Source organism: Zootoca vivipara, chromosome Z (genome assembly GCF_963506605.1).
Source record: "Zootoca vivipara chromosome Z, rZooViv1.1, whole genome shotgun sequence".
Taxonomy (NCBI): Eukaryota; Metazoa; Chordata; class Lepidosauria; order Squamata; family Lacertidae; genus Zootoca; species Zootoca vivipara.
Window position 1 is genome coordinate 23,492,659 of NC_083294.1, and position 25,090 is coordinate 23,517,748.

Genomic DNA, 25,090 nt, shown 5'->3' on the forward strand with positions numbered 1-25,090 from the left:
AGACTCATATACAGAGGGGACACAGACCATTGGTATTTAATTTTTTTATTTGCAATACTTTAGGTCCAAGTTTCAAACTGCAATTTTTATTTTATTTTTACACTCAAGACACTGTCATGCACAATCCATAATTTCAATGTTCTATTGCTTCAACCACAATTGAAAATAACTTAAAATATTGGAAACGAGGGGGGAGAAAATCTTTATTTCCATTTTATTAAAAAAAAGGATGCTGATGTCAGAAAGCAGAATCCATGCCATCAGCACATTTACAAAGGAAAGAATGCTTTATTCTTTTCTTTTTAAAAAGTATCTCTTAATCCAAAGTTACAGAAGAATTTCACTACACAATTTTTCTTTTTTCCTTTAAAGAAATAATATGTTTGAAAGAAAAGAAAAGAATGTACAGCAAAATGTTAAACAGTGGGAATGTAGGTTATTTTCTGTTCAAATTTTTTTTTTGAAACCCTGAAAATAAACCCCGTAGGCAACACTTGTGTCACACACACACACACACACACACACACACACACACAATCACTCCTGTCAAGCTTGCAATTTTCTTTTTAACCTCAATTTACCCAGCACAGATTTTCTTTTATTTTCTTTTTTGCAACCTCAACAGTCCAGATCAGTCTGATCTAGCTAGGAATTTTTCATATACAGAAACAGACTTCCAACCTGGTACTTCACCATAGTTGGAGGAACTTAACAGTTTGGTGCTACAAGCACAACTCCTCAGCCTGAGCCAACAGACAAGGTTATGTTGTGTTACTTTGAAGTCCCACCAATCAAATGTGCTGTCACTGGATTCAATAGCTCGTCCCCCATTCCACACCAAACATTGATTGGTGGGATTTCAGCCTTAGTTTGTTTGTTTTTTAAGGCTATACATACTTAGCCCTCATATTCTATTAGATCGAAACCATCATATTTCTAGTATGCTTTGTTTGGGTGATAAACAATCATGTGCTTGATTTTCGGGGGGAGGGAGGCTTTAATGAAATCCACAAGCCCCATTCCCTGACCCCCCTTCTTTTACCCATATTATGACCGTCCCTGTAAAATTCTAAAAACAGTAGCTAAGGGAACCACCACAAAAAGCATTTTCATTTACCCTCGTAGAGCCTGACTGAAGAGGTGCTTCACACATTATGGGTTTCCCACACAGAAATAATACTTGCACATCGGGAAAGTGTGTTTCCTGACCATCTGTAGGCTGTCGTTTTGCTTCCAGACATGTACTTATAGCCAAGTGTGCATGTTGCACATCACAAGTTATAGTTTCCTACACATTTTTCCCTCTACATCCATGGGGCTTTATCTCAGGAAAAACATCCCAGATATGTGAAGCAACACTGTAAAGTCATGGAGTCACTATTTTAGAATATAGGCACATAACAATAATTCTCTCTCTCTCTCTCTCTCTCTCTCTCTCTCTCTCTCTCTCTCTCACACACACACACACACACACACACACACACACACACACACACAGCACAGCACAAATGTGCTTGAATGGTATCTCACACAAATTACAGAGTCTTGAACCCCAAGTGACCTTTGAAGTATTTCCCCTTCTGAAATCTTCTTTCCTGCCCCTGGAGCAGCTATCAGATATTTTAGTTGCTCACCTACCATCAGAATAATCATCTACTCCAGCTCCCAAATATGGGATTTGCAACATATATGGTGGTCACTGTTTGCCATCATTTCTAGTCTCATTTCACCAAAGTATCCATTCCATCCTCTACAGCTAAAATCAACCCTTATTATTCCACAAGTGTGTCCTTTTGATTTCACTTTTCATTACTTAATGGTCAAAGCCACCATTGATTTTCACAGTGTTGGTAGAAGTGATGCCTCAGATTCCTGTTTTGGCCTCAAACAGTGTGTGCAAGAAAGAGGTGGAAGCCCTTCCCCTGAGACCTAAAATATATCTATACCACAAGCTTAAACTAGTCTTACACCAACACATAACTGCCATTGCTTACCCCAGGGATGCTTGGAATTCACTTTTGGTGTGAGCATTGAAAATTCTTCATTTGAGACCAATCCCAGACTCCCTCAGATTTCCCCAGCGTTCTTTTTTGAATTAGGATGCAAATATTAAATTTGGCTTAAATATGTAGTGTAGACAATTAAACTTGACCCTGAACTCCTCAAGCCAATGTCTCATATATAAACTATGGTCACATCTACACCATACATTTAAAGCATGACTTACCCTGCAAAGAATCCTGGGATCTGTACTTGTTAAGGGTAATTGGAATTGTAGCTCTGTGAGGGGTAAACTACAGGTCCCAGGATTCTTTGGGTGAAGCCGTGTGCTTTAAGTGTGCTTTAAATGTATGGTATGAACATGATTTACAATATTCTGCTTTGGCCCATTTGCTTGGTCTTCAGCTACTGTATCTTGGAATGTAGCATAGCTTTGGAGAATTAGGCCTTCTTAACACTCACTTCCATGTCTTATGCTGCCACCTAGTAAAATCACTGCTAAGCTTGCTCAATCAATGGTTTGCCTGTAACTATAATAAATTCAGGCAAACCAAGCAGAAATATTCTGTCATATAAGTCATGTTTTAATTTAAAAAGATCAGGCCAGTATAATTCTCCTCTGGTTTTCTATACAATACCAGGATCATTTGCTTGGGTGAGATCTCAGCTCAGGGATTCTCAGAAACTACAAATGATGGTCTACTGCAGAATTCTTGTGCATTTGAAAGATGGCAGTGATACCAAACCACAGCTCAAAGGTGCAGCTTTTAAAGCAGATAGTCCAAAGAGAAAGAAAAGAGTAAGCTTGACCATTGTGCTACAGCTTGCTAGATGGTATGATGTTAGCAGCCGTCGAGGACTGGGGGAGGAAAGAAGAGAGGCCAAAGGGCAGAAGCAAATCAGCTTAGGAAAGGCAATAAAGGTGAAGAGTTTGTTCTTCACACAACCATCTTTGAAATTGGTCCACTGGCTGTTTCCTTAAGGTGGTGAAAACCTGAGAGCTACTCGGGGAACATCAGAGGAGCTTCTCCTCACTCATACCTTGTTAACAAAAGACCCTGACATCATATTACCTAGATGAGTTGAATTAACTTAAAACAATTTATTCTTTACCCAAATGCAAAGACAAACAAGAAGTTGAAGACATTGGGTGGTATACAGTGTTGCGCTGAGCTAAAGTCACTTAGCGATATGCTTGTTTTGCCGGCAAAATGTTTTGAGTCCGTGGAGCATTGTTGCACAGCAGAAAGCATAAGAAAGTTGCTGGTAACTTTGTGGCACTGTGGATTGCGCAATCTGTCAGCCAACGAGTTTTCGCAGCTGCTGTGTTGTGCAACATTAAAACTCATCCATCTGCCAGAACAAGGTCCCTTGCAGCAGTGGACAGCTGGATGCACACCCTTGCTGCATCCTTCAATGTTCATGCTCACAAATCTTGGGAAATTAAAAACACATAAGAGGCAAAGAGCTGCCTTGAGCATGGCTGTGGGTGGAATGGTCCCCTTTAATTTATCTGCTTTGAAAAAACCAGTTTGCAATGCTTGAAAGTCAATTCTCTTTCTCAGCTGATTTCCAATGCCTTATTGCATTTGGCCAGGTAGGCCTTGAATAAAACTTAACACAGAACATCAGCAGCTCTAAATGTGGACATTGCTGAAGAAGCAGAGGCAGTTGCATCTAGCACAAAGAGACACCACCAACAAGCAAGTTTAGTCATCCAGCAGTATAGGATATTTCCCCCCTTACGAAAAGGCTAGTGCGAAGGAAACATTCTTCTAGAAGTTGCAAGAGTAATTTTCTGTGAAATCACAGTGAGTGGGTACCAATGAGCTTTATGCAGTCCATGTTTTCTTTGATGTCAAATTCTCCACCATGCAAAGGATTGCTGAACAGTAGGAAATATCACAGGCAATGATTAAATTTAATTGGATTTAAGGAGTATAGAAAGTTGCACTGCACCAGGCCAGACCCAGCCAACCTGGTTTTACTTTCTCTGACTAGCTCTTCCCAAATCCTTTGTGGCTAGAGATTCAACTTCCAGATTGAAATGTCCCCCCCCCTCTCACACACACATCAACACCACAGCCCAGTTTTTAATAAATTAAAGGTGGTCCTTCATGTCATTCATCAGGAGCAATAAGAAGATTTTGGCTTCAAGACCTCTGAAAATATCAAGCTGGAGATTGGAAACTTGAGCAAAATACCAGGTTGGGTTCTTATTAAGCATACATTGGCTGTCAAGCACAATCTTTTCTCCCACCTCTTGACTGTAATATGAATATCCCTGATCCAATCTCCTAAGAATGTGGTACTGCAAAAGAAGAGTTCTGCTCCTATTAGTAAGCAACTTGCCCTCAACTGATTCCAGCACTAGTTGAGCACAAATACTAGTTCCATGCAATAAGTGGTGGCCCGGGTAGGGGTGTGGATCCCCAGCCACATCAAAAGATGCATTTAGCTAGTTATATGGGACCCAGATGAAGAGCTCAACACATCTGGAAATGTGCAGCTACATTGGCTGGGAATGCAGTCCAGTAGCTTTCTGCCCTCTGCAAATCTCCCTTGCTGGATTGGGGCAAACGTGCAAATCTCTTGAGAATACCCAGCAAATAACAAAAATAGTTCAATAGCTTTAGAAGTTATTTATCAGATTTTTGTTGTTGCTGCTGCTGCAAAAAACAGTCTTTCTGTGAACAATGCCCCACCCCCCAAAACCACACACACAGCAGGATGTAGGCTAGATTCAAGAAGGAAGGATAAGAACTATCATTTGATTTCTTCAGAATTTGGAATGTGTTGTACTCCGAAGGGAAACAGAAGAAAATGACTAGGGCAGAGGCTCAACCACTTGTCTTGGAGAAACCCAGTTTTATAGACAGGACAAACAAACACTTGAGATCACCTGTATACAATGAGAAGCAGCCAACCAGTAGCCAAAGATGGAAAATAAGCACGTACATATTTACAAGGACAGACCAACACAAACAGGATGATAAGACAACCACAGCCGGACATTACCCTCCACTCCTTTGAGCCTGTTGAGGGCCCTCGGGGTTTTGCTCAGACATACGTAGGTGACTCAATAAGTCACAAAGAGACTTCCCTCCTTTTGCCTTAAATAACCTGTCCTATGTTTATCAGAGTTTCCCTGATTATACTGCTAGCATTTTCCTGTACTGGGACCCCTTGAGGTCAAGAATAGATAATGTGCCATTTCCCCATCCCCATATTGTATCATCACAGGGGAGGCTGGGCTAATTAGCAATTGTACAATATTAGCTATGCCCGAGTGCCACATAAGTGTTTGTTGTTGGGTAATGGTTTGAGGTAATAAGAGCTAATGAGTAGTGGTGTCTCATTCCAGAATGGCTTCTTACAGGCTTGGCCTACACAAAAGAGCAGCTGAAGTGGTGTAACTGCTCCTAGACTATGCCATTTGGGAAATTCGAACTCCTCTGTCTGTCTGTCTCTCTTCACACACACAAAACACACACTCAGACAAAATCACAGCTAGCAAGTTCAGGGAAAAGTCTAGACTTCGGAAGCTGCATCAGAACCATAGAACTGTAGAGCTGGAGGGGACGTAAAGGGTCAAGGGCCAACTAGTCCAACCTCCTGTCATGAAAGAATCTGAATGCACAAGTCCTCCATCCAATTTGAAACCATACTGGACCCTGCTTAGCTTTGCAATTGTGATAGCAGTTTTATTGCCTTATACCGAATCAGGCTATTGGTCCATTCTACGACTGGCAGTAGCTCACCAATGTTTCAGGCAGGGGACATCCCTGGTCCTACCTAGAGATGGTAAGGATTGAACCTGGCACTTTCTGCATGCAAAGCAGATGCCCTACCATGGAGCTAGAGTCCTTCTCTGATGCCAGATAACCCATGATGCAGAGAGTCCTTATTATAGGGGAGAATATTCAGTCATGATGCAGACCACCATCAGCAAACTATAGTTGCGCAGTCCACAAACTTGCTGTTTGTGTAGTCCAGCCATCATCACAGAGTTTTCACAGGCTCTGTGTTATCAAGTTAGGGTTGAAATTTCCTCAGGATTTACAAGGGAGGACAGCTTTGCCCATCTAGAATGAGCTTCCTCTATGGTATGCCTTAATCACCCTGAGAGGTGGTGGCTAAGAGACTGACCTGAGGTGATAGTCAACCAAAGTTTACTCAGAATAAACCCATTGAAATTAATTGAGTCATGTGAAACTGAATACCACCCCTGGTTTTTTATTTATACCTGCTGATCCTCTGGAATTAATGCCATACAAGGATATCTCGTAGCTCCAATGAGCTAGAGGGCCCCAAACGTAGTGGTGTTGGCCTACCACATTTTGAGTAATACATGCAATCATCTGAATGGGGTGGGAGTGCTTTAAGGTGGGTGGTCACAAGGGAGAATTCCTTCTCTATCAGCCCCACATCTATGGAACACCCTCCAGTGGACTGAGGCCAAATCTCTATGCTGTGTTTTTTTTTGTTTGTTTCAAAGGCTATGGAGATTTATCTGTTTCAGCAGGTCTTCCAGGCCTGATGTCTGGTCTGATGATGGTCTGATTCGATTACGTCCCCACCCCCACCCCCCAGTTCTTTATGGTTTAAGTGTTGATTTGTAGCATTCAAAGTTTTAAAGCTGTGCACTGTTTTATACTATGCACTGCTTTTCATCTTTTGTTTTGACGTGAAGCGATTTTGGATGGACATCGGTCCAGAAAAAGTGACCTGAAAATACTTTAAATTAATAAATAATAATAATTTTTAAAGTCCAGAGTCACCTGCACACGGCTATGTTGTCACCATTAAAAAATTGTAGAAAATTGATAGCAAAAAATAAAATAAAAATGAAGACACCACAGCCACCTTATGTAAATGAATAAATCACTCACAGGTTCAGTGCCGCATGCTGTGACAGAGGGAATTTATGTGGAGGTGAGACCACTGTTCCCTATGAGGAGGGTTTAAATTCTAAGGGCACAATCCACCCTAAAGGTCTCCTAGGCAACCTCCCTTGCAAAAGGGAGATTGAACAGATCACATTTGCTTATGCGGGGCTTTCAGAGGTACATTCCATAGGTGCACAAGAAACTGCCTTATGCAGAGTCAGGCCATTGGTCCAGCTACTTCAGCACTGACTGGAAGCAGCTCTCCAGGGCTTCAAGCAATAGTCTTTCCCAGCTCTACATGGGAAATGTCAAGGATTGAACCTGGGGCCTTCTGTGGGTATAAGAGATGCTCTACCACTGATCCATGACCCTTCCCCGTGGCTTGCATCCACAGGGCTTAATTTTTAAAAAAATGCTAAAAAGAATTGTGATGAATCACTTAGGGCCAACCCAATACAGGGTTTGGACTGCAGTGCAAGGGTCAGGGAATGCATGATGATCAATCAATGGATGAACTTGTGCCAACCAAACCAAACAAGAGGGAAGGACCATGTGCATCAACTAGCTATTTGGTGTGGGAAATTCGAGGGGCTAATTTCGACTACTCCTCTCCCTTTTTTCCCCAGGGACAGCTGGATCCCAGTGTATTTATCTTTTGTTTTGTTTTTTTTAAATGGGGCTACATACTTGTAGCCATGCCTGTTCTGAATGCAGCCTGCTGGATTAGAGAAAGAAGAGAGCTTGATCTGGGCAGTTAGGGTAGCAGAATGAATATCTCTCAAAAAGTAAAATGAAATTTTAGGCCTACAAATTGAAACAGACTTACATCTGAAAAGTCTGTGCTAATGCAATTTTGCATGTGCAGGTAATATTGTTTGATTGGACTGTTTTGTTATCATCCACATTTAGGTGCATGAAGGAGAATGTGAGAAAAAATGGACAGGAAAATGAAACATATGCAAATGTATGCAAAGCATTTTCTTTTCAATATGGCTAAGAAGGGGGTGAAATGCACTTTGGAAAAGGGTGTGTGTATATCATATTACTCCTGAAGCTTGAATTACTGGATGTTAAGGAAGCCTGAACTGTGCCATGTCACTGAGCATGGGACTGATGTGAACTTTAAATGAGCTGCTATCTTCCAAACCTCCTGGTTTGGAAAGCCTGAGCCCACTATGAGCTAAGCCAAACACATTTGAACATTTAGGCTTGGCCTAATGATAGGTTTGGCCTAGTGCCATTCCTTCCTGATGTAGTTTCTGCATTTCCCTTCCCCTTCCAAACTTACAAAGTGGCTGAAATATTGAGGACAACAACTCTCAGTATTGCCTTGGCATTGTCTCGGATAGAAGAATTTATGGGATCTACATTTTGTGTGGATTCTGACATCCTAGTAGGAGTAATCAAGATAAATGGGAACCATATCTTCAATGGGTTGTGGCACTTGCAACGTTACTGCAAAAGCTCACAGGAGTGCCCTACCTGCAAGGATCTATGGGTAACATGGGTCTTGGCATCTTCCATGGGACACAACGAGACCTTAATGGAACTTAATATAGGCCCAAGTCAAATAGAGCCTAATTTATTTGCAATAACCCCATTCCAAATCCAACCCTGGAGGTTGGGGAAATTGATCTTTCATTGCTTGTAGGCTTTAGTAGGATCACATGAGAACGTAAGAAGAGGCCTGCTGTATCTATGTCTAGTCCAGCATCCCATTCTCACAGGGGCCGGCCATATGTCCAGGGGAAGCCCACAAGCAGGACCCAAGTGCTACAGTATTCTCCCCAGCTATGATTCTTAGCAACTGGTAAACTGCCCTCCCGCAACAGTGGAACTGGGTCATAGCCATCATGGCTCATATCCATTTCTAGTGTGAATTTGACTAAGACCCCCCTTTAAAGCCACCCACATTAGTGGCTATCACTACATCTCACAGGAGCACATTTCTATTATTAAATTTGTTATTAAATAATATATAATAAGCACATTCTGTAGTTTTAAGTGTGTGCTGTGTGAAATACAACCTCTTTGCTTGTACTGAATTTATCAATATTCAGTGTGCCCCAACCTGATGGCTATGCTATGCCTCCAATGTTGGAAGCAATAATGCTTCCCTGGAAACCAAAGGAGGAGTGCTTCTGTGCTTATAGGTACCTGGTTGGGCACTGTGGGAACAGGACACTGAATGAGATGGACCACTGGCCTGATCCAGCAGGAATCTTCTTAACACTGAGTGTGACTCAACACTAAGTGTGGCCTAATATTAGCTTCTTAAACACCAACCCATGACCTTTGCTGCATGAAGAAGGCAAGATGGCAACCACCACCACTCATTCCATGCTCAGAGGCTGGGAGGTGAATTTTTATTCAGGACTGACAATGGGATAGTGTGCTTGAGGGTATCGGGCTCACTTAAGGGACACAGAAAAGACTGCATGGTAAGCACGCAGTTCTGCACTGTGGACTCCCAGCATCAGCTGCATGATGCAGCCGGCCCACTTTCTTTGCAGGTGCTGTAGCATGTGGCCAGCTGCAAAAGAAGAGAAAGTCAGGCACCTGGTACTAAGGCCTGCAGGCCAAATTAGGCCAAGAAAGTCTCCCTGTTTTGTCCAGGTGGTGCTCATCTGCCCTATACCAGATATCTTATTTGTCAGGCAAGGGCTAGCTTAAGAGGTGGCAGGGCTCAAAGGGGATTTACAGGCATTGTCAAACAACTGATCAGCACAGCACTATGGAAAAACAAGCCACCTGGTGTTGTGATGTCAGATGATTGGCAGGGGTCCTCACCTGTCAGACTTGGGGGGAGATAAGGATCCAGTCCCCTCCCCACACACCTAAATCCAGTGGTATCCAAATATTTCATATTAGGAGGATTTAGATGTTGGTACACAAATATGAGCATGGAGAGTTTGCTTGTGGATGCACACACACACACACACACACACACACACACACACACACACTTTTTCATCCATAATGCATGGTATCGTCTAGACCCTCGCAGTGGTGTGACCAGAATGTCCTGTATAGGTTCCGGACTGTGGGAACTGAACTTTCCCTTCCTGGGTTAATGATGGATTTGGTATTTCAAAAGTAATGCTGCCCTTTTGTTGGAGGCTCCGGTAACGGACCCAGTTGGAGAACCTGGCAGGTCAGGGGCAAAGGAAGGTTCTGGAAGGTTGTGGGTAGGAACCAGGGAATAATCTAGACCAATCTTCAGCAACCTGATACTTCCTACTACCACCCACACTATCCCCCAGCCAACAGAACTATACAGGCTAGGGTGGGTAGGAGCTGAAGTCATTGGTGGGAATTCAATGTAGTGCTGTGTTAAAGTCCCTTAGTGGTGTACTGGTTGCCCTAGTGGAATGGCTGTTGTGATAGAGATGGTGTAGGAAGCCAGTAAGGTTCTCGTGGCTGATTGCACAAACATATTCCTATAGCCCTAATCCTACCTTTTTCACAAGAAGCTTCTGCTAGCACAACTGTTGTGCTCGTTTCATATTGTACAACCATTATTCTTGCCCTTAAGCTATTACAGCAGCCCTTGTGCTGGAGGCCAGAGAATATTGAACCTTTAATGTTCTGGAGGACACCAGTTTGGCAGAGCCTGATCTAAAGAGTAATGTCGGCACAAGGGAGGAATCTTGAAGATGAGGGGTGGAGCCTGACAAAGACTGGAGCTCATGAGGTTTTCAGACCTCAGTGCTAATTTGCTGGCAAAACAGTTTTTATTGGATAGATTAGTAAAATAGTGGGTGATTGACACTTTGGCCCATTTCCCAAATTACAGAGTGTCCTTAAGCAGCAATGCATCTTTCTATAGACAAGTAAAATAAAAAATATATCTAGATATCTAGGCATATTTAAAATAAAATAAAAATAAAATCCCCAATAGAGCAATCCTGATCCCCAATAGAGCAACATCTTAGCATCAGCAGAAAGAGAGTTACCATCAAAAATACCAACTTCTTCAGCACAGTCCCCATGAAACAAAGACAGAAGGCAGCAGCCACTGTTGCTGCCACCAATGGGCAACATTAAGAACAGTTACAACATAGAGAGCGGCACTGAACTAGAACGGAGAATGCGAATGCCTGAGATGGGATGAAATCCAACCAAAGATGGATAAAAAGGTAAAGGGACCCCTGACCATTAGGTCCAGTCATGACTGACTCTGGGGTTGCGGCGCTCACCTCGTGTTATTGGCCGAGGGATCATGACAAAGCCACTTCTGGCGAACCAGAGCTGCACACGGAAACGCCGTTTACCTTCCCGCTATAGCGGTACCTATTCATCTACTTGCACTTTGACATGCTTTCGAACTGCTAGGTTGGCAGGAGCTGGGACCGAGCAACGGGAGCTCACCCCGTTGCAGGGATTCGAACCGCTGACCTTCTGGTCAGCAAGCCCTAGGCTCTGTGGTTTAACCCACAGCGCCACCCGCGTCCCCAAAGATGGATACAGCATGTCAAATGGGGCATTGGGGAAATTTAACTTCCAAGAGATGATGACTGTCCCTGCCTCTGAAAAGCATAAACATCCAAAATTTAAACTTATTGCCCTCTTCCTCCTTCTCTCTTCCTCCCTGGACTGCAAGCAATCTCCCATCTGCACACACTCCCAGCAACAGCAGGCTTAGCACTGCCCACAGCACTGTTCCTAAAATAAGGAACAAGTGGAAGTAGATGCACAGTCACTCTTGCTAACTTCCCAGCAGGTGGGTCACTGTTGCTGTTGCTCCCTAGCAGGGAGAGGTGGTGGGGAGGTCAGCATTGGCTCCAACGTGTTTGCACCACGCTGACTTCTCCACTGCCTCACTCCACCCTCTCCTGGAAAACAACAGTGACCCAATTGCCAGGAGGCTAGCAAAGCAGCTTCACACACACACCCCTCCCAGCAAGTCACTTCTGGCAACAAGTAGGACTATCCACAGCCTGGGCAATTCCTGTACTTTTATGAGCAGCTTGATGCAGAGGAATCAGGAGGTGAAGCTTTTAAGAGCACAGAGACAAGTATGATTATCCATTGCTAATTTCTGCAGATTGATCTGCTCTCAGAAATGCAGGGGTGGGGAGGAAAGGCAGTAAAATATCTGGCAACTCTAGAAATAAGGATTCCAAACTAACCTTTCTTTCTTTCTTTTTGAGAAAAGATAACTAGATCTGCCCAACTCAAGTTGGAGGAAACAGAAAAACTAATTGTTTAAACAAAAGCTAATATGCTGCTTTAACAAATATTCACAGTCATAGCTAGACTGCAGGGAGTCTAGATATTGAAGATTCAGTCTTCTGCAATTCAGGTCACAGATCACAACAGGCTTGTGGGAAGAGAGAAGAAAGAAATCCTCCCACCAAGCTGTATACTGCTGCATTTCCTGTTCTCTTAACTACTTATATTTAGTCACATTTCCCATTCTGCATGGGCGGTAATGTTCAAGAAGGCCGAACCTTACAGTAGACACAACAGTCTTGTGGAATTCTTCATTATTATTAGCCCCTTTCCAAAGCCTATTCAGTGGGATTGCTAGATATGCAGTCTGGTGGCTTTCAGTTTTCTAGGGAAAATGACAAATTCCATTAACAGCATCATAATGAGAATGGATTTACCCTAGACTAGAGACAGAGAACCTGCAGCCCGCCAGATGCAGTTGAGCTCCCATTCCCATCAGCCTCATGTCCATTGTGATGAACATGACCACTGGTCATGGATGATGGGAGTTGTAGTCCGACAACATCTGGAGGCCCACAGATTCCACATCTTCCTCCTAGATTCAATTACACTAACATTGCATGAGATTCTTTCCTTCAAGGCAGCACCATCATGGATGGAGGTGATGGCCTGCCTTGTTGCTGTCCTGAAATCAAAGGGAATTTCTCCCAAGTTTGTGTGTGTGGTTAGCACTGGGGTGTTATCTTAAACTGGGGACAGCGATTCCAGTTCCACCAATCTATGGAACAGCTGTGGAGTAAGAAGCAGAAAGGTGGCCTTCTGTTCCAGTCCTTTGGAGAGGAGCAGCTCAGCATTATGGAGAAGCGAATGGACACCAGGCAGGAATGGTCCCACTGCCACATACTCACAGCTGCTGTGTTTATATGCTTCTATTTGTCTGTTTTGCTTTGGGAAGGGAAAACTCACCAACACAAAAGCACCAATATTCATGACACCCTCGCCAGGCTGTCCAGGAATGCAATTGCTATCTGTATTCTGTATTTCGAAGCATAAATTCTCAGAGAGGATGCTGAGACTGACCTGCTTCTTGATTTAGTATTATTTTTTCTTTCTTTCTTTCTTGACCCTCAGGGCCCCTTAAACTTCTATGATTCTATGATTCTTTCTTTTTCTTTTGGTTAAATAAAGCAAGCTTCTTCATGATCCTCCTTATCTCATGACAAGCAAATAGACCAGTGGTTTGCAAACAGTTTGGGTCTGTCCCAACAACCAGGGTGAAAGAGGCCACAAATTCAGCCCCCCTTGCCCCACAAAATCAAAAATCAAAAATGGGGAGGGCAGGATGTTTGGGCCTATCACTTCTGCCTGGTTGAGCGCTGGTTGGGCTGTGCCATCGGTGCTCTGGAAATGGCCAAAAGAGCACAGAGGCTTCCAGTCCTGCCCCTCTCAATCAGGCTCCCATTCAGAAATAAATTGGGGAATTGTAGAGTGGGAAGAAGATACGTGATAGGTTTCTTTTCCAGGGGAAGGGGCAGAAGGCTGCTGCCTCCCTCCCTCCCCCGGTGGACTGTGAGAGTGTCGGTTTCTGTCTGCCCATCCTCCGTCAGAAGAGTCTGAGGCTCTACTTAGTATTTGTCCAGTCCTGCCGTGGAGGAATTGGGCACACACGCGACTCAGCGCGCTAGCGACTACTGTTCTTTATGGCCTCCTTGGCTGCGATGATCAAGGGAGTCAGGCTGGAGAGCGGCTTGGCCAGTTTTAAAAACGGATGCTGAAAGGAAGAAGAAAACTGTTATTTATCTGACAGGCAGACAGACAGATGGCTGGCTAGACAAGCAAAATGTTGCAGTGCATCCTGTCTCCTAGGAGGAGTGCTCCTGTTCAGGGTTCTAGTCAGCAACTCCCTGCAAGCAGGACATTCTGCTCCTCTGCCATGCCCACAATGTTATTTTCTTTTCCCCCCAACAGTCACCACATTCCATCGTTACTGAGCATGCTCAGTCCTCACTGGGCTGTTTGGAATGGTTGTCGTGGTTGGGGGTGGTCCCCTTTAGGTTTTTTCTAAAAGTTTTTCTTTGTTTTTCTTCTGCAAACTTAATTATTTGTTTCTGTTTATGGATTGTTTCCTATGAAATAACTCAAAGCGATTTAGCAGTAAAAAGCATAGGCAATTAAAGTGTATAGAAAACCATTTCATAATGTATATATACATAAAACAAAACAATTTAAAACATCATCCACACCCTGCATACTGGTACTTAGCATAAACCAACTTCCTGTGTTCTTGGGTCAGAACATTGGTCCATCAAGCTCAGTATTGTCTGTGCTGACTGGCAGCAGTTCTCCAGGGTTGCCACCAGGAGATGTCCGGGATTGAACCAGGGACCTTCTGCATGCAATGCAGATGCTCTAACCACTGAGATACAGCCCTTCCCTTTTGTTTCTGAGTGGGTCAGGTTTGGCTAGAATCCTGATGTTCATTTTTGATGTAAGTGATACATCCTGTTGCTCTTTACCCTGCAACCACTTGTGGACTTCAGTGGTCTGAACTTGTCTGGAAATATTCCATCCTACCAGGCATCATCTACACGTGATAACTGGCACTTCAATGCATGTGTGAGTGAGGCACTAGAAATCTAACACTGTAAGCAGAACTTTCATATCACCCAGTGCATGCAACGGAACCAGCTTCCACGTTTAAGACATTGAAGGCCAAATCAGCTAATATCCTTCCACATCTGTAATGGAGAGATGACAATATTTTGCCACTCTGCCCAGCTGATTCACCGAGAAGGGGTCTTGTTATCTGGGCAACCCAAGAACTCCATATACACTGTCCAGGCTTGCGCCCTGGAGAGGTCATTACATGGTTTGAATTCATCCCTGGAGGCACACTCCACTGTCTCTCAAGACAGACAGATGCCAACCACAACGACTTCCACTGGATGTTCATGCATGAGTTTCTGAATAGGATGGCTACACATAAAACCCAGATGTTTATGTCCAGATAGTATGGATGATGGCCACTGATAAAATTGTATTTTATGCTCTTTCACCCTGTCAAATATAGGGGAGCAATAGGATATGGAGAGCAAGGGGCTCCTACAAACTAGGATTCAGTAAACGAGTGTAGAATAACCAAATGATATGTGTGAACCAGCACTCAGTGTCATCTACAACCTAAAACCTTACACTGCCCCCCCCAAGGGCATGGCAACTGCTTAAGAACATAAGAGCTGGATCAGGCCAAAGGCCCATTTAGTCTAACATTCTGCTCTCATGGTGGCCAGGAAAGATGCCAACGCAAAGCCCAGTAGTAAAACCTGAGTGCAGCAGCACTCTCTCCACTTGTGGTTCAAGGCAACTGGTATTCAGACTGAGGCATACTGGCTCTGACAGTGCAGGTAAAACATAGCCATTGTGGCTGGATAGCCCGGTGTCCCTTGAATTTGCTGAATCCTTCTTTAAAGCCATCCAAGTTGGTGACTATCACACTACATCTTGCGGGAGCAAATCCCATAATTTTGGTAGTATCCCCACACCGCTCTCATAGTGCATGAAACGTGGGTGTGGCATGTGGGAGGAGCAGAAATCATGCAGGAAGGCCCTGCACCTCCAAGCCAGCACAACACCTTCGCAGTGAATACAGAGCTGATGTGGGAACCCACATACAATCCAACTATTTTGACATTTCTGTAGGGAACAGAAAAGAAAACTGAACATGCCCTTTAATGCTCTCTCCGTCTCATAACACATTAGTACCTGCAAGAGCTCTTTCGCAGACCCTCGCCTGTCAACATCCATCTCCAGACAGCGGTTCAGAAAGTCTCGGAAAACAGCAGAGAGTCTCTCGGGATTCTGGAGTTCTGGAGTCCCATTTGTAGCTATCAAATACAAGGCCTAAAGGGTAAAACGGTAAGTTGCATTGATTTATCTGAGGCGGCTTTTCTTGTTCCTTCCTTTAGGTATTCATTTGAGGATTTTTATCCCATCTTTCAAAAAAAACTTGAAACATTTTTCTTTTTCCCTGAACAGCTTTGTAATCACATAAAAAGAAAATGCAATGAATAAAAATATATGGGCAATAGAAAACTTTTCATTCTTGCATGTGGATCTGAGCACTACTGTGTAAGCATGATTACACAGTTCTCCAGATGTTGCATTGCAGTCTTGGTACACAAAAAATGCGCGCACACACACACACACTAACATTTTACATAAAACAGACTTTGAAATGTGCATTTGTGGACGGGTGCATAGGGAAATGTGTATTTTATTATGTAAAAAGTGCATTGTAAATTTGTAGTTCAAGTGCAGACTTTTTGTGCATTATTTCAACAACAATAAAAAAACCCACCATGCAGAATGGGATGGAAGGGACCTAAGAATAACTTCCCACAAAACTGAAATGGAATGGAATTAAGCTGCCAACCTCCCTGAGAACAATCCACAATTGAGGTGATACAACTGAGAAGGCTCCCTCTGTTTGTTGCCGTCCACCTGGGACCTTGGATGCCTCCAGTGTGTAATCAGCCTGTGACACATATGTGAGTCCCAATGCAGTCTACAATTTAGGATGGGATTTTAAAAAAACAAAAAGCATACTGGACTTTTGATCTTACCCTGAGAGGATTTTCATTGAGATATGGAGGTTCTCCTTCCACCATTTCTATGGCCATGATCCCTAAAGACCAGATGTCCACTTTGGGCCCATATGCCTTTCTTGTCACCACTTCAGGAGCCATCCAGTAGGGGGTACCCACCATTGTGCTCCGTTTACTCTGCTCGGGAGTGATCTGAGCACAGAAGCCGAAGTCAGCTGCAGCAAAGGAAAAGCAAAGATGATGGGCTACAGAAACGGTTATGAAACCAGCAGAAGAAGCAGACGAAAGAGCAAGTGGGGAAGTTGGGGTAAAGAGGAAGAGAGGCTGAAGAACATGACAGATTGGAGAACAGAGAGGAAAACGATATAATAATTGTCAAACAAAAACAACATCCACACCGGAAAAAGAAGGATAAAGGAGAAACGCATCAAAAATTAAGCAAGGATAGCAAGGTGCATTTCAACAAGTGAAACCAGCAGATGAGAATCTCCAGCTCATAAGTCAAATGAGGCTTGGCAGGCATCCTCCTTGGGCCATGTCCCCCTGGATAGCTCAGTTGGTTAGAGCATGGTGCTGACAATGCAAAAGTTGCAGGTTCAATCACCGTATGAGACAGCTGCATATCCCTGCATTGCAGGGGGTTGGACTCGATGATCCTCAGGGTCTCTCCCAACAATTCTATGAGCGGTTGCTGCAAACCCTTCTTCCGTTGCTTACCTTACACCGTTTGAAAGCACTGTGATTGACCACTGGGCAGCCCCACCCACCTTTCAAATTGGCCCACAGCGGTTGGAGGAGATCTGGAATTTCTCCAGTCCTTCCTGGAGATGCTGAGGAGTGAACCTGAGACCTCTTGCATATGCTTTGCCGCTGACCTGTGCCCCCATTTTCACACATGGAACTCAAACTGATATCAATTGAATAGGTAAGCACTGGTAAGCATTTTTCCCCAATCAAATGGATGAGACCTTAAAAATGCTTAATCTCAGCTTCATCGTGCAGCATGCATCTCCACATAAAACTAGGAAAGTAAATGGGTAAGTAATAGTATGGCTGTGTACCACTGTGATACTACAATGTTGGGTGACTACAGGAGATTGCATTACAACCTGGGTACAAATTAGCAAGGTGTCACCATCACAACATGGGAAATATCACTTTGGAGCCTCTTCTCCAGCATCCTTTCCCCCATAGTCTGATCCATCTTCTTATATTCTTAAGGACTGTATATCCAAGACGCATAGGGTTTTAGTCCTACTTGAAGTAGATTCATTGAAATGAACGAACCTAACTTAGTCATGCACATTAATTTCAGTAGGTCTACTCTGAATGGGATTCTGCCCTGTTATGTACTGAGATAAGTCTCAAGTGCTTTTCCACTGCAATCTTAAATGTTTATTCCTGTTCTTGGGGAGCCAAGAACAAGAAAATCCAAAATCCAAATTCATAAGGATTCTTAGAGCAGCAGCATAGAATACAGATTATTTGTAAATTATGAAAAAGGAAGGGGGGAAAACACACATGTACACATATTTCTCGATGTAAGTGGGGTAGGAAGAACTCCCTGACTCTTAGAATGTTTTAGAGAAATTTCTCCCTAACACAATGAGAGAAGCACCAGTCAAATAAACTGTTCTGACAGTTAGGGATGGAGGAGAAAACCATCAGACCTGCATTTAAAGCAAATCAACCTAATTTGCCAGGTCCCAGACTTGCGTATCAAAAATGTAGCTATCAATGGGTTCACATGCTCTTGAAATTTTTGTGATGTGGTGTACTTTATTGGGAAAGTGCATGCGAAAATGCACATTTTAAGAGAAGATGCAACGTTAAGCATTCTAAACTTCATATCCTAGGTGCTTAAAATTTACATGCAATTCTAGCTGCTTTCTTAATACATAGGATGGAATGAGCATGTGACTGACTACATGATCACCTACACATGGATAATTATGTAGAGATGGGGAGTTAAGCATAACTGAAACTCCCTTTGATACCCAAACTGGCACCACTTCTCACCTGTTTCTGCACTATTTTTTATTGGAGGGGAGAGAGATATACCACCACTGCACCCTGATAACACACCACAATACCACACCACAATAACTACAGTGGCAAAAGCCTTACAGAGAATACCTACTGAGTTTGACAGATCCATCCATCCCAAGAAGAATGTTGTCACTCTTGATGTCTCTATGGATCACTTGGTTTGAATGCAAGAAATCCAGCGCTTGCAGGCACTGATATTTAGAAAATAATAAATAAGATACTTTTAAAAGAGCATGGTGCAAGTCAAGGATTATGGTCTGACTTCTTAGGAAATGGAGGAGGTGAAGTATATTGCCGAATCACCCCCCCCCCCTTTTCTATAGGAATGGTAAGATGACAGAGTTCACGCTGTGAACAGAGCAACTTGCTGAATGGGCGCTCACACATTATTTCATTCCAAGGTAGCATATATGTGGCTTCCAGGTGGTCACCCACCCCGGTGGGTGTCAAGACCCATATCTGTTTAGCTTCAGCAAGCTGGTGGCCTCTTGAAGCTTCAGACCATACCTTGGTACATTTAGCCCATTTCTCAGCACTGTCACCACTTCCTTCGCTGAATAGAGATCCACTCTTCAATGGCCAGATCATTCTCCCTTCCCACAGGAAGTATCCAACAACTGTAGGCATATACTTTGGCACTGGCATATGCTCTGTCCCACCTCAGTCATCAAGAAATTACAAACCATGGTTCTAAACTTCCCACAGTACCCTAGAGCAATGCTACTTTGGGTATGGCTGGCTAGCTCCTCCTACCATTATCTAGCAGATACAGTGGTACATCTACTTATGAATTTAATGTGTTCCGAACGCACATTCGTAAGTTGAAAAAAAATGTAAGTCGAATCCCATAGGAATGCATTGGGAGAAAAAAATTGTAAGTCGAAGCAACCCTATCTAAAAATTCGTAAGTAGAAAAAATCCTATCTAAACCGCATCCAAGATGGCGGACGGAGCTCCATTCGTAAGTAGAAATATTCATAAGTAGAGTTATTCGTAAGTAGAGATACCACTGTATACTCATGCCAAAAGGTGGCAACAGCCTGGTTTGCATGTATATATCTCAGCTTAAAAGGTTGAGAAATGCATGGGCTTTGTGCCTTCACACTCCACTGCCCCTCTCCTCTTGGTATGCTGCAGTAAGAAAACTTCAGTTAACCATAGCTATAGTCAAACCTGGAAACAATGGGTTGTTGGTCCAATGTTTGCTCAGCTCAAGAGTAGGACCATGAACATGACTAACCTATAGCCACTCATTTTAATAGGCTTACTCTGAGTAGAGCTCAAGTTGCACACAGTAGTATGGTTACGAAGTCAAGGACCTTAAACCATGGTTTGAAGGAAGTGTAAAGTTCTCGCTTGTTCCAAACCTTGTAACCATGGTTTCCTGGCTCAGATGTAATGGAAAGATATGGCTAAAGATTTCTGGAATTAACCCCAGTGCCTTGAGAATGGAAGAGGGGAGGGACAATGCACATAGGCATAAAGATAGCTCCAGCGCTTTTTGTTTTGTTAACAAACAAATAAATGAAGTGCTGGTACTTAAAGCTTGATAAAAGTGCCATAGGTCCAAGCACAAAATGGTTGTGATGGGCAGCAAAAAAACAGAGGCGATGGCATTCTATACTGGTGACACTTTGTCACACACAAAAAGCACTGGATAGTATATATTTCAGCTTCGTGGGCCAATATATGTGCATCCAAAGCAGGCCAATGTATAAACATAACTGTTGGTTGAAGACCACTATGCTGTCGCAGCATGAAATTACTTACCTCTCTACAGACAGCAGCTATCTGCCCTTCATCCATGCAGGTTTCTGTAACAACGTCAGTCAAAGAGCCACCAGCCAAGTACTCCATTACCACCCAAAGTTCATCACCAACAAGGTAACTGAGACATCAAATTCAAGAAGTCATTAGTAGATGAATATGGGGGGGAAATCAGTTCAATGTGGTCTGAATGCTATGGTCCACAAACAACATTACACCAATAAACCAAAGAAAGAGAAGATATGGATGGGTACCAGACAGGAGGGCATGCTTCACCCTCCCCACCCTATTTTTCTTATGGTCCCCACCTATTCCCTGGGATTCTGGATGCATACTGGCCAAACTGCAGCAGAATAGTGCCTAGAAATCTGCCTTCCCTCTCCACTTTGCAGCTGTTCACAGAGGCTTCTAATGAGGCACTTGTGGCCTAACAGTTCCCACAAATAAAAAAATTCATTCCAGTACCACCTTAGAGACCAACTAAGTTTGTCATTGGTATGAGCTTTCGTGTGCATGCACACTTCTTCAGATACACTGAAACAGAAGTCACCAAATGCTTATATATAGTGAGAGGGTGGGGAGGAGTATTACTCCCTCCTTGTGGTACATTCCCACAAATGTACAGTTACACCCAAGAAACTAGCAAGTATCCTTTGATCACCAGTGATTGATTTGCTGTCTTTCCACAATGAGCTGTGCCCAAAGTGGCTTACAACAAACCTTCAAAACTAGTGGGGGCTGGTGCTCATTGGAACTGATAGGGCAGAAGACAGGGAGCACAAACAGTAGGCAGAACAAGAGCCAATGATAGGCGGAGCCAGTGTGACCTCCTAGACTGGTTATAAGCAAAGCAATAGAGGTAGGGGCTGGCTGAGGACAGACCAAGCTTGGTGGGTCAATGCCCCACTTGCCCTAGTGGCCCATCCTCCACCACTGATCACATTTTTATCCAAAGCTTCCTATCAAACATTATCAGAAGGTTACTTGAAGATACTTACCTATCTAAGTAGTTAACTATGTTGGAATTCTTATTTTCCCTCATGACCAGGATTTCATTGATTATTAATTCCTTTTTGGGTTGCTGCTGGAGATTCATTTGCTTTATAGCCACCTGAAATGACATTTTCATGAAACTTAATTTCTGTTTTTAAATGAACCCTCCCCTTCAGAAAAATAAACAAACATTTTTTTTAAAAAAAATGCACAAAATAAGGGCAACAGACTGGAGGCAACTAGGTAAATAGGTAACTGCTGAGAACAGCACCAAATTAATTAAGAGGGCAAATTAGGTAATAACTATAATACTTAGCATTTGCATAGCACTTCCTGGTCTCCAAAGTGTTTGACATGCATAATTTAGTTGCAGTTCTTGCAGCAACCTTGTAAGGTTAGCTGGCAATGCTGCAAATGGTGGGGCATCTAAAGTTACTTAGGAAGCTCATGGCAAAGGTGAGAATCAAACAAAGGATTTCATGGGTCACTATACCACCTCTCAGACTTATTTGTTTAAAGAAGTTGTGGGGAAGCTCTGGCCCTCCAGAAGTTGCCAAAAATGCAGCTCCCATCCTCCCCAGCCATTGGCTAAGCTTGCTGGGGCTGATAGGAGTTGTAGTTCAGCAACATCTGGATGGGCAAAGCTTTCCCACACCTGGTTTAAATATAGGCATGCCTTAGTCACGTACAACCCAGGGGACGAGGGGTGCTCTATATTTAGGTCATGTGAGTGAGGGGAGCCAAGCGCACTTTGCGCCCACCACTTACCTCCCTGTACATTCTGCGCCAAGTTTTTTTTCTCTTAGCCAAGCTGGTATTGAAGCTCAGCTGAGGAGAAAAGTATGGGGACAGTTTGCATGGAGATAATCTGTGAGTAAGAGGAGGGATTCACACACTCCTCAGCTGTGAACTTATCTGGACCTAAAACTGAAGCTTCCTACCACCAAAAATTCATTATAAATAGTGCACAGTAAATGTTGTTGAATATATCTAAGTTGCATCGTTCTACAACGACAGCAAGCAGATTCACATTCTTAGGAAACAGCTATGGAGAGTTTGCTAACACACTTTGCTTCAGAAACCAGTATGCACAGTAAATGGGTTGCTCTGACAGAAGGAGACCTGCCCTGGGAGGAAGACTCTTTCATAGGCGGGAAGAAGCCCTTGGATACTACCCAGTGGATAAAATGTACAGGAGGTAGAGAAGAATTTTCTGCTGTATGGTGTGTATATTCGATTGCAGCACTGTGTTCACAATTGCTAGGGTGAAAAAAGGGAATTTTAAAAAAGCAAACACATCCATTGCTATCCATGAAATGCTGGGTGAAACAGTGTCTCAGCTGCACTCCTGGGGGTTCCATCTCTTTCTGAAATCACTGGCAATTGAGAGTCCACTATATATCTGGAGGTATCCTGCTCAACGTTATCTAGTGTTCCAGCACCGATAATGTCAATGCAATGTCTATCTTGCTGATATCAACAGCCAAACTTGCATCAATGTTAAGGAATCTTAACCCCTCTTTCTTTCCAAGCTCGAAAACCCTGATCTTTCTACTGGGCTTCACCATAATTGTGGAAAAAAATGTGCACACATGAAGCTGACAACTCAATATTAGTCAAACTCAAAGAAGTTCAGAGGCCTCCCCATTCTGTGCTTTGACCAATCATTGTATGGGTCACACACCAAGCGTGACACAAGCAACTCATAATTGCATAGCTTAAGGGTAGGCCTTTGACCTTCAGTTTGATTCCCCCTCCCTTAGCTTTAACTCTTGAGGTCAACTAACCTCCATGTTACCTAAATACAAATCCCAGGTATTTAACAGTGATCCTTCTTTAATTAATATTTATAGCAAACTTTGGAAATCAAAGAGTCTGTCCAAGTGTTAAGAATAATTAGCATCACTGGAACTAATATGTATAGAATCTCCATTATGAGACCACCCAGCACCTAAAAAGATAGGTGGGTATTGTATGACAGGCTTAGCAGCTGGATTTTAGCACCTGCTTCTACAGCAAATGAGCACTGAGGGCAAGTCACATCGACTGCTGCAAATACATATAGTCACAACCAACAGACTGTGTGGCATCACGGAGGTTCCCAGATCCATTATGTCTTCTGCTACAGCCACCAAAATCAGTACTAAGACCCATCAAGATTAAGAACAGATGATAAGTCCCAGCTGGATCAGGGTAAAGGCCCATCTTGTCCAGCATCGTGTTTTCACAGTTGCTAACCAGGTGCCAACCAGGTGCCTTTGGGATGCCTGCAGGTAGGACCCAAGTGCAGCTGTGGTCTCCATACTCATGATTCCCCAAAAGTGGTATTTAGAGCCATACCACCTCCACTGCATCCCCCCCCCAATACACAGATTTTGGAAAGCAATTTTTCCTAACATAACACATTTATGTATGTTATTTTCCACTAATATATGCATTTTTGTACACATTGCTTGCCTGTAGTTCACATTGCTCAGCATTGCAAAATTCAGACTGTGAATATTTCAAAGGGTGCCTACACTTCAGTTCATATACTGTTTCAGAAAGTGTGGATGAATTAGGTAACATTCTTTCTCACAAGTGATGCAGTTCTGCATCAGAGGCAGGCAATAACCCAAAAGTGCGTGCAAGTGTATTACAAGCTATATGAGAAAACTGGGCAGAATTTTAAAAGCAGAGAAGAAACAGACACCAACATTGCACATACCTCCTGCCCTGTGGCAACGTCTATCGCTGTATAAACTGTACCTGAAGCTCTACAAGAAAATAGAATGTGTCGTCAAGATATGTGGAGGTGCCAAACAAGAAGAACATGAATAAAAATGAGCACATACTTATGCCTGCTGGTCACTGCTACAAAGTGTGTTGCCCAGTTTTAGAAGGGATTCTGTCAATTAAGGAGCTGGTAAGATATTAGATGTTTAACACTGACATGCACTGAACAGTCTTTCTACAATGCCAGAATGTTGTTTGGAACTGTGGATATTAATTAGCAAGCAAAATTATTTGAAGAGCATTGCACTTTTTTCTCCCACAGCCTGGATCCCTCGGTTTAATGAAATGTTTTCATTGGATAGGCCATTCATCATTTCAATGTTAATGCTAATGTGTTTTCTGTGACTAATAGGGAAGTTTAATCCAATTTGTTTACTTTTTTATAAAAAAAAACTTGTTTACTCATGGTTGTCAGTGCAGAAGCAAAGTTCAAATGCTTCTGATTTTGATTTGAGCATTTTATTTAGATAACCTTCTACCTGCTTATATCTAGATGTCATTCTTCAGGCTACAGAAATAGGTCTGGCAGATGTCAGAAGCATTTTGAGATTGAATATGAAACTTTAGTCTGGTTGTCACACAATGCTAAATGCTGATTTATTAAACGATGGTTTGTTAAACACATGTGAATCCTGCCCAGAAGCCCAATATGGGCTGTTTACTGTCAACAAACCACAATATGAAGCCATAGTTTGATGTTGGCTTATGAACCTTGATTTATTTCAACAATAGCATGGAATTACATTAAAAAAACAGCACCCTTCCATGGTTTGCTTGCACCCCATCCCAAATGCTCAAACTATAAATGCTCACCAAACTACATGAACGACGGGGGAG

General features: G+C 43.0%; 1 protein-coding gene across 2 annotated transcripts in view; it reads right to left on the reverse strand.

Moving 5' to 3' along the window:
- Window positions 1–46: 46 nt before the first annotated feature.
- The window catches only part of PAK3 (p21 (RAC1) activated kinase 3), a 92,814-nt gene continuing 67,770 nt past the window's right edge, over window positions 47–25,090 (reverse strand). For both annotated transcript variants that reach the window (XM_035113764.2, XM_035113763.2), the window contains 7 exons: window positions 24,186–24,234; window positions 21,484–21,596; window positions 20,489–20,606; window positions 18,810–18,909; window positions 16,688–16,884; window positions 15,828–15,965; window positions 47–13,836 (listed from right to left, as the gene is read on the reverse strand). In XM_035113764.2, the coding sequence (XP_034969655.1) occupies window positions 13,747–13,836; window positions 15,828–15,965; window positions 16,688–16,884; window positions 18,810–18,909; window positions 20,489–20,606; window positions 21,484–21,596; window positions 24,186–24,234 (805 nt within the window). In that variant the 3' untranslated portion in view covers window positions 47–13,746. The remainder of the gene's footprint in view (window positions 13,837–15,827; window positions 15,966–16,687; window positions 16,885–18,809; window positions 18,910–20,488; window positions 20,607–21,483; window positions 21,597–24,185; window positions 24,235–25,090) is intronic.